This window comes from Pan troglodytes, chromosome 2 (assembly GCF_028858775.2).
Source record: "Pan troglodytes isolate AG18354 chromosome 2, NHGRI_mPanTro3-v2.0_pri, whole genome shotgun sequence".
Classification (NCBI taxonomy): domain Eukaryota; kingdom Metazoa; phylum Chordata; class Mammalia; order Primates; family Hominidae; genus Pan; species Pan troglodytes.
Genome location: NC_086015.1, coordinates 175,955,013 through 175,966,054, shown reverse-complemented (window position 1 = coordinate 175,966,054; position 11,042 = coordinate 175,955,013). Strand labels below are relative to the sequence as shown.

General features: G+C 31.9%; 1 protein-coding gene across 12 annotated transcripts in view; it reads right to left on the bottom strand.

The window, feature by feature from the left end:
- Positions 1-254: 254 nt before the first annotated feature.
- The window catches only part of ECT2 (epithelial cell transforming 2), a 71,092-nt gene continuing 60,304 nt past the window's right edge, over positions 255-11,042 (bottom strand). For 6 of the 12 annotated variants that reach the window (XM_063807327.1, XM_063807324.1, XM_063807328.1 and 3 more), the window contains 4 exons: positions 6,016-6,123; positions 4,895-5,041; positions 2,916-3,182; positions 255-1,578 (listed from right to left, as the gene is read on the bottom strand). In XM_063807327.1, coding sequence (XP_063663397.1) covers positions 2,961-3,182; positions 4,895-5,041; positions 6,016-6,123 — 477 coding nt within the window. In that variant the 3' untranslated portion in view covers positions 255-1,578; positions 2,916-2,960. The remainder of the gene's footprint in view (positions 1,579-2,915; positions 3,183-4,894; positions 5,042-6,015; positions 6,124-11,042) is intronic. The other 6 variants (XM_516880.7, XM_054681256.2, XM_024355799.3 and 3 more) reach the window with 1 other exon arrangement.

Sequence of the window (11,042 nt, the reverse complement as noted above, 5' to 3'; positions counted from 1 at the left end):
ATGCACATATGCACATAAACACAAAATTTTGCATAAAACATCATAGGATTCACTATCTACATTTCGCAAAGTAGATTCCAGATTAAAAATTCCTAACTTACAGATAGCCTCGTAAAATAAAATGATCAAAAATATTAATGGAGGAAGGAATAAACAAGTAAGCAAGCAAGTACACAAAAGAGCATATGTTGATGCAAGCATTCATATTTGCCTATGAAAATTTCCCTGAAGAAATTAATACATGAGACATAAAATACACTTGGGTTTTAGGTATTTATTTACAAAGTTCTTACTAATACAATTGCTTTTAAAATGTAGCAAAGAGTCATTTACTACTCTCAGAAGTGGCACATACATGGCATAGAAAACAATCTATAGTCAGTTAACTATTAAAACAGAAACTTGAAATTTAAGTGACAAACATTTGTAGTACTCCCTAAAGAAATAGGAAATAAAAATGCATTTATTCATATGAACTTGATTATTCTGAATTACTGACTATAAAAAGGCTATTGTGAAAAGATATCACTTTGAAACAGCAAATGAATTTTCAATTTTACATTTAATTATAAGACCACAATAAAAAGTTGAACATGCGCATATCTATGCATTTCACAGAAGATTAGTAAAACTGATGGCAACTTCAGAATTATTTCATGAAGGGTACAGTCTTTACCACAATTTTCCCATGGTCTTATCCTTCAAAATAAAATTCCACGCACTATCAAACTAAATCAAGATTTGCTAGTGGATAAAAATCACCATAAATATACAGTACTCTCTCTGAAACAGCTACAAACATCTTGTTTTTGCAAAATATACAATGTTTCTCGATCTTTCTGTCCTTATCTCAATTTGCAAAAATATTTTGAAACAATCTCCTTTAAATGTTATTCTTGTTAATGAGGGCAAATCTTTTAAAATCCACATGCTAGATCTTGAAAATGCTTGAGAAGAAAATAAACTGTGAAAGGAGTGGTTATTTAAATACTTCAAACTGCACATGTGAAACAGACCCACTATTTAATCAGAATTCTATGCAAGTTTTCATCCAGTATTATGATGTCATTTAATCTCTGCATAAATTGAGCTGCACAAATATCTATTTCCATAAATTCATTCATGGATACTATACAAATAGATTCACAGCAGTATTTGGCACCCGCCCATAAAATTTATTTACTCTATCAGGGTTGCAAAGCTACTAATATCAGCTGATAGCAACTTAAATTATCGGCCTTTGAATGACAGATTCAAACAAGAAGATAAATTACATCAAAATCACTATCATTTTTTACATGAATTAACTTGAAAATGTAACAGGTAAACCTTACTCTTTCAAGAAGAAAAATCAAATAGCATAGTTTAGTGTTATTTATCTTCCTTCCAGCTTTCACCAAGTGCTAATTACAAGTACCATTTAAGTCAGTTTCTTATTTGAGTATGAGGTGTCTATACATTTCTATAATTTAAGATTTTGGTAACGCTTCATATCAAATGAGTTGTAGATCTACTTAACGTATGACTTCTCCTTTCAAAGAAGGAAGGAAGGCTGACAAGGGAGGGAGAAGGGATACCCTGTTAAGACAAAACAAACATTTCATATTTTAAATTTTCCTTTAAAAAAATTGTAAAATACAGTTCAGTATCATGCCTATTATTTTTACATTTTACAAATTACTGTAACAATTAAGTACAAGACATCTGACAATTCTAAACTCTTTAAAGTTAGGGGAATGGAAAAGGGAGAAAAAAGAAAACTATTATAGCATTCTGAGAACAAAGCCAAATAGCTAGACTAGTTAACTAGATATTAACTCAACTGAACAGATATTGATTGGCCTATTGCTAGTAGTGATACCTAACTTTGTTTTATGAAATATTAATGATTCAGTGTTTCAGGTTATAAAAGAAAAAATTATAAATTGGCAAACAAGGTTTCTTCTTAGTTCATAAAGCAGAATTAAGAGGAATGAAATCACTTCATGGGAAATAATTTTCTAAAATTAAGTCATACACTCTCAAAGAGTGTTTGTAATATATGTACAACTCAGATGTACATATGTGAGTGTCAGAGTGTATATGTGTATATATAATTTTGTTCCACTGTAATCTCAGCTACTCAGGAGGCTGATGTGGGAGGATTGCTTAAGGCCAAGAGTTCGAGACCAGACTGGGCAACTTAGCAAGACCCCCATCTCTAAAAAATATTTTAAAATAATTTTTAAAATTTTGTTCCATATAAAAATTGAGTGAAACAGCAATCCTTCTGGATAACAGTGATTATTAAATTGCTAAGTTTTACATCCCTGAGAAGTCTTAAAAATTTTAAAATAAAACAACTCTAACAAATAACATGCAAAGACTCAAGAATAACTGTAAATCAAAATAAATTATAAGGCTACTGTTTTAACATATATAAATGGCTAACTGTAAGAGCTAGTAAGGTAGTTGGCTGTAAGTTCTCATCAATAAGGTTGTAAAATGAAGCATTTAAAAAGCTGGGTTGATGAAGTATAACCATTCAAGTATCAACAAAATGATGATATAAATGTATAATATAAAAGTTTACACTTTCCTCACATGGAACTTTTATGATTTGGCATATTACAAGCATAATTTTCTATAAATGCTATAAATCTAACATTAAGAATCAGATGTGGAATATAAATCCACTACTCATGACAATTACTATTCTTTAAAATGATAATTTTCCTAAATAAGAAAATTTCTAATGGAACTTATTTTTTCTGGACTTAAGAAACTCTATTAAACCTAAATTGTTATTAATTCAAAGCAGTCATAACATTGTGAATTCCAAAGTTCCCACCCACCAAATAAGTGATTCCTTGGAGAAAAAATATGTTCCTTTTTTTTTCCCACAAATACAAATTTTAAATAGCTAATAAGCTCACATTAAACTTCATGAGGCTTGTTTCCATTAGTGGTTGGCAAATCTCCTAATTCTTCACAAATGTCAAAGATGACTTGGAAAGAACTTTTTTGAAATTTGAAAAATCAGTATTTCCTTCTAGTATCTCTGAAAAACTAGCTCGGAAAGCAGAATGACGTACAGATTGAAACCAGGAGTACTGAGAGCGCCCACCAGTAGAGTTTAGGCACTGAACATAAACATGCTTAGTAAATCCAATTACATTGCTTGTGGAAACAGAATGGGTAATCTGTTAGAACAGAAACAAGCAATTGAGAAGACGACATTAATGTCTTGAAGGTATTTTAGCTGCTTCTTACATATACTGTCTATTAAAAGTGACATAACCATAAATAACAAATTAATTTTCTAAAATTTTCTATAAAATTCATTTATTTTCATTTGAAAGATGAAAATGTTTGCAATAGTTGCTACAGGTGGCTTCGAGAAAGCTATAATCTAATTTTCACAAATTAATGTTTATCTGCATTTGTCAATTTTAATTGGCCAAACTACTTTGCATATATTCATTTTATCAACTAAATGCAGCCTCTCTCCCATTGGTTAAGATTAATGTTGATGAAAAACCTGTATAAATACACTAACAGATTTAGCCATAACTCTTTGATGTGTTAACTGAAGACTTTAAGCAACTTTAAAATATATATTTAATGAGTATTATTTATGTGCCTTACCTGCGGAAATTTTATAAATAAAAAGAAATCACTTATAAAACTCAAGAGCACTCACAATGTGCCAGGTACTGTTCTAAGCACTTTACATATAATAACTCACTTAATCCTTATAACTACTTAAGACTCACTTTACAGACAACGAAATTGAAACAGATTGTTAATAACCTGCCAAAACACACACAGCTAGTAAATAGCAGAGCAAGGATTTGAACACTAGGGTGTTCCAGAGTCCATGCTCTTAACCACCACCCAAATTGCCTCTCAGTATATAACATCATCTGCAAAAATGCAGATGAGAGAATAAGAAACTTGCTACAGGACACACAGCTAAGAAGTGACAGTCACTTGCTTTTCTTAACTTCAGTAGGTTAATAATTTTATAAAGAACACATATTTCACTCAAATACTTAGTAATAGTATTAAATATCTAATAATAATTCTGAAACTGTTGGAAATTTGGATTGTTCAGGAAACACTTTAAATATACATACATATATATACAATATACATGAATTTAGAACTCGTATCATCCTCTGAAATTCAGTTTCAGAGATTATATTCTACTCATCACAAAAACAGTAAAAGGAATAAAACTCGGTCTCTGCTATGTCATTGGAACCAATCTGTATAAACAGAATCATAGCTATTTACATTAGTAAAGTGACAGGCCAGATTGAAACGCGTTTCTTTTCTCAGAGATTTTAGAACATATTTCAATCCCAGTAAAATTTCCTATCAAATAAACTACACATTAAGTATGTCTCTAGTTCATTCGTAGTAGGGTTTTCTCAGTTGCCTTTACCCAATAAAGAGGTTAGAAGTTTGGATATAAATATTTAAAAAATGACGTATGATAGGATGCCAAGGTTTAAAGTGCACTAGGGGAGAACTCCTCTCCCCTAGCATCATGCTTTCCATGCTGATTCTTCAGTGCTAGTGTACAGAGCTGTGCTGTCCTTCCAGGAGCCACTAGCCACTTGTGGCTATGAAACCCCTGAAACACAGCCAGTCTGAAATGCAGCCAGCTTTGTAAGTACAAGGTGCACCCCACATTTTTAAGACTTAGTACATAAGAAAGAATGAAAATATCTCACTGGTAATTTTACATTGATTCGCATTCAAATGATAATATTTTAGCATACTGGGTTAAATAAAATTAGTAAAACTTTTTAAAAATGGAAGAAATATTTCCAATTTTTAGAAGTTAACAGATTCCATAACAACTTCATAAATAAGTCATTTACCCTATTAAATCAAAATAACTTACTGCTAATGATGATGTGCTAGAAAGACGACTCATTACATGCTTATCATTGCTGGAAGGACTTCTTCCCTCCACTGAGCCATGGGATGTCATAAGAGCCCTTCGAAGAGCTCTTTTTGGAGTTTTGGAGAAAGAGAATGCTCTTGTAACCTAGAGTTTAAGTTACAATTAGTTAAACCTAGACAAATTTAATACAGCTGATAAGAATATTTAAACATAAAAAAGCCAAATATATGGCAAAAGTTTTTCTACTGTACTATGTGGCAGGATTAGAATCTCTTTGGCACAAAACAGTGAGGAAATTTGTAGACTATTTAAACTTTCATTTAGAGAGCACTGCAGTCCAATGGAAGGAGGAGGAGAAAAGAAATCTAGCCTGGGAGAGAAGAGACCTAAGTTCTTCTCTGATTCAGCCAGTCTAGTTGTGAGATTTCTAATCCAAAAATCCCCTCAGCCTCGATTTCTTTATTGAAAGAGTGAAGGAATTCACTTGAATAATAATCTAACATGTTTTTCTCTTATACATCATACATGTTAAATGATAGGAGATACAAAAATTATTAAAATACAAAGCCCCCCCATCAAGGGAAAGAAAACAAAACTTGTAAATCTAGCAGTAGAGAATATGGCTGTAAATCTTAGAACACTAAAATTCTAGTGCTACTTTAAAAAAGCCTATTATCAACATACTTATGTAATCCTCAACAACTCTGATAAGGTAAGTAAGTTATCTTCATCACGAGAAGACTAAAATAGACTTCTAGAGTCAGGAATAGATCCCAGGTCCCCTGACTGCCATGTGCCCTTTGCTGAAAATAACTGTGGCAATATATTTAAGATGAGTGCACACATATTTAAATCTAAAACACCAACAGTACATTTCTACTGCAGGATAGTTCACAGAAGCATCATTATTACAATAACGGGAGGGATAACAAGTTATAGTTACTGTGGCAAGGAAGTCACTGAAGTAAAACTATTGTTTCTGTGGGTCATTTCCTAGAACCGAAGAACAGCTTTGTTTTATAAACTATCTTTATACTGGTGTTTGCAGCAATATTATTTGAATATAGTCTGGAAAATATGTTAGAGATGTGCTAAATAATACTTTCACTAAAACTCACCTTTTTTGAAGTCTTTTTTATTGCTCTTGATGCTCTACTCAATGTACTGTCCATATCTTTTGTATTTACTTCAAAGGATTCTGGATCAGCCGTATAAATAAGATTCTCCTATTGAAAAATAATACTTTTTGTTATCTTAAAAACACACAACTGTTTCTAAAAATCAAACTTTTAAGCATATTTATATATGGGAGTATTTATAAATGAAGCTACTCAAGACTTTTCGTGTGCTTGATATAACTTCTACCCTGAAATGTACTGACTTAAGGATAGTGAAAAATAAGCATTCAGTAAATGTGTAATTTGTTGTAAGGGTCATGGATACCAAAGCAATTGGAAATAGACCTCAAAATAAAATCTAACAACTCTGAAACAAGTTAGAAATTTAGCAGACTTAAACTTAATGCTGAAGTATAAAGTCGGCTACAAAACCAATACCACAAACACTGTTCTTGACATAAACTCAAATTAAGATTTAGACTTTCTCCTACTTTACCCTTTTGTCCTCAATCAGCATTTGTAAGGATTCTAAATCAGAGGTTCTAAACCTGTGATCAAGAGCTGGTAGGGTGACAATGAACAGAAATTGGGTGCAAAATTTTGGGTATACATGTGCAAAGGGCATATTCCTGAAGAGTGGGTTCACAGCTTGTATCACATTCCCAAAGGAATCAAAGACCTCATATAACCACAAGTCTACTCTGTACTTCTTTCTATGAGGTCAGCCACTGCTGACATGCTGGGGAGGACAGGATGGTGTGGGAGCTGGAGTGAGATTGGTCAATACGCACAAAGTTACAGTTAGGAGAAATAAGTTCTGGTGTTCTACTGCACAGTGGTGACTATAGTTAACAATACATTATTGCACTGTATATTTCAAAATAACCAGAATAGCGGATTTTGAAGGTTTACACCACAAAGGAATGAGTATATTAGGTGATGGATATGCTAAATACCCTGATTTGATCAACACACAATGTATACATGTATCAAAACATCACATTATGCCCCATAAATATGTACAATTATGTGTCAATTAAAAATAAATTTTTAAAAATACCTCATATAGGCCAAGAACCACTGAACCACTTAAACAGGACAATTAATTTCTAAGTAATTAAAAATATTACTTGCCCAAATTATGGTTGGATTTTCAGAAGAAAGCAAGTTAGACAAAATGATTTTGTATAGTCCTATAAGCAATTTGCACTTTAAATTTATAAATCTAGACTATGAATAGCCAAATTGCCTTGTTATGCTGGCACTATAAGACTATTCATTCTGTGGTGACAGAGAAAAAACAACCTTGTGAAAGTTGTTTTTTCTGAAAATTTTTTCCATTTTAAAAATGTAGAATATATCTAGTATACCTAACCCATAGTAATCATAAGGCTAAAAGAAAATAATGCATAGAAGTACTTTGAAATGAAATGTTAAGCCTCTTTACAAAGTGTTAAATATTATACTCAACAATTATAATGCTTGCTTCAGCTCTCCACCACTGATACATAGACAGCTTTTGTTATTCTAAAGCTTCTCTAATTTTGTCATTTGAACAACCACATCCCCTCTGCCTGCTATAGAACCTCTCTTTCCACTTGATCGATTTGCTAAATAACTCTAGGTTGCTTATCTTGTACAAATCAGTTAATAGTACTTGTAAATGTCAATATCGTTTCAATTTAACGTTACTTTTTAAGAAAAATTCAGAAAACACGAATTACCCATAACTCTCCTAATCAATTACTATCTACACTTTGGTATATTTCTTAGAGATATATTTCTACACGTATAAAATGTTTCTTCATAACAAAACTGGAATATTATTCAGTTTTGTACCTTATGTTTTTCAATTAGCTGTAATTTTTTTGTCTCAAAGGATTTAGTCTTAATGAAGAGCTGACAAATCTCTGATTATACCACAATTAATTTAATCATTCCACTATTTTTGAGCATTTAGAGTGCAGTAACGGGGAATTACTGTGTAATGGGTACACAGTTCCAGTTTAGGAAGATGAAAAAGCTCGAAAAACAGATGGTGGTGATATTGCACAACAGTATGAATATACTTAATGCCAATGAACTATATACTTAAAAATGGTTAAAACTGGTAAATTTTATGTTATGTATATTCTACCACAATAAAAAGAAATAAATGAAAGTATATGTCTTTGTATACGAAAATATTAAACCACATGTTGGTAATTTTCTAAACTAGAACACTAGAGGTAGACAAGCAGAATATGAAAAGTTCCTGATGGAAAAAGGGTATACTGCTTCAACCTATACTCTCACTGTCAGAACAGGAAAGAATCTATCTTGCCTCACTAGCCCTCAATGGTCTCTTTCAATTTTTTTTTACAATGTGATTTGTAAAAACAATTGATATAATGCTATCTTTATCTGTATTGCTTTAAACTATTAGTTGGGTATATATTTTTTTCATGTTTTACAGATATTTTATATCAAATTTTATTGGAAAAGAGGTCTTCATTTCCTACACTTTGTAACTGGTTACTGCCAGCATAAAGGAAAACTCTTGATACTTATGCATTTATATTTTATTTGGCTGCCTTACTAAGCTCTGTTACTAATTCTAATAGTTTTTGGTTGGTTCTTGCCAACTATCTAGGTAATCGTTTGTAAAACAACTGAATATTTGATACCTTATGTCAATCTGTAAGAAACAAAGCACTGAGGAATGTGATTCAAGCTCTGCCACACATTTCTGCAAGGTTTTGCACTACTAGGATTTCCTATATCTCATAGTAGAGGGATCACATTTCCTATACTACTGTATATATGGATAAGCTCAGTTGTATCCTTACTTTTATGAACTTGATTCTGCTTTGATTTCATTCCATTTTTATTTCAATTTTTATCTCATTCAATCAACAGATATATACTGAAAACCTACTATTTGATAGAATTTTTTATGTCCATAAGATATAGAGGCAAATTCAGAAAAGGATGTTTTGACATTTAAATATATTTTCCTTAAAGAAAACAGTGATATGGTAATTACCCTGATTTGGTCATTATACGATGTATACATGCAACAAAACAGAACACTTTACCCCAAAACAGGTACAATTATGTCATTATAAATAAAATGAATTAAAAATCAAAAGTATATTCTTCTGTTATGTTTTATTTTTAAACTATAAAGTAACTTATCAATGCTCCTTTCAATTGGTAAACTTATGACTTTTTTTTTTTAACTGAAAGCTGAAAGATCCAGTAAAATTAGCTGGAAAATAATTAAAAACAGTGATAATTTATTAACTGTGACTGATTACAAAATAACACACATATACCAAAGAGTCACCTATTTACAAAACAGCTTAGAAACAGGTAAAATATCCATTTATGACTGCATTCTAAAGAGAAAATTACTTAGCAATAAATCTAATAAATACATTTTTGGCCGGACATGGTGGCTCACACCTGTAATCCCAGCACTTTGATAGGCCCCCAGGGGAGCAGATCACTTGAAGCCACGAATTCAAGACCAGCGTGGCTGGCCAACATCGTGAAACCCCATCTCTACTAAAAATACAAAAATTAGCCAGGCATGGTCGTGCACGTCTGCAATCTCAGCTACTCAAGAGGCTGAGGCACGAGAATCACTTGATCCCAGAGGTAGAGGTTGTGGTGAGCCAAGATTGTGCCACTGCACTCCAGCCTACGTAACAGAAGCAAGACTTTGTCTCCCCCCCAAAAAAAAAGAAATACATTTTTGAAGAATGTACATATGTCTATGCTTATATTTCAAGAAAGTATCAAAAGTCATACCCCTGGAAAGACAGATTAGCCAGACAGGGGTATGAGACATATTTTACTGCAGTATACTGTTGTATATTTGATTTTTTTTCTTATGTGCAAATATTATCTTTCAATTTAATAGTAAAAATCATAGCATGACTATTAAACTAAACATTGGTAAGTTACTCTTTGATGTAAAATGCATCCATTTTTATATGTAATGAAACTAAACTCCAAGTGTGTTTAATTTTGCTGAAATGCTCTTTTAATGAAGGCCCGAAATTTAAATCCTTAGCAAATGCTAATAAAGGAGCTTCTCATTTTTTTCTATTGTTATCTTAACTATGACTAAGTATTAATAACCATCAATAAACTAAAAATGGAACCAGGGGCTTCATGCTTTCTCTCAATGAACTAACAAACTGCTTCTGACTTAGGGGAGGGAAAGACAGATACAAGATTTTTTACCTTTCTAGAAGATTCTGGGTTCAGAATGACTGAAAGGGTGAACATATTGCTAGTTCACTAGTGGCTAAGAATATAATAAAATATATTATTTTTGCTAAGATACAAATATGAAGTACTTCCTTTAGTGCTCTCCGCACAGAGGAAGGTAGGTAGGGTAAATCACAGGCAAAAGTGCAAAGTTGGGGAAACTTATCTTCAGTAGTCCTAGGTTTATTTGTTATTCATTCTTTCTCAATAATTCTCATTCTCTCTTTAAAAACAAACAACGAAGACAAAAAACTTTCTGCTTTTTAGTCTATTTCCCTAAATTTCTAAAATATAATATGTACCAGGACAAGGACGAAAAAATAAAATAAAAGTGAAATTGATAGATTAGCCAAAACTCATTTTTATTTTTATTTACTTTTAAGTTCTGCTGGACTTGAGAACACACATTTTTAATAGATACTTACTATAATTCCAAAAACATTTTATGACTTATTCAAAGTATGTCAAGCATTAAAGAAGCTTTGGAAGGGCAGGAGTTTTTCAATCAACTCCAAATTCACATGTACCTGAAGACAGACCTGCTGAGTTCAAGATTAAAAAGTAGTAGTCAATCTCTCCCACTGAGATATATAATATTAATTTCAGGAGAAACTGAGCCTCAGCTATAGATTTTGAAATCCTATTCATGGGTGTTAATTCCCAGGAAATTTTCTAGCATTTGACATCTTAAGCCAATTAACCTGTTTACTCGTGAGTTATCAGACACTTCTCCCCTTTCCCTAAGCTCTCCTCTTACCCTAGTCTTC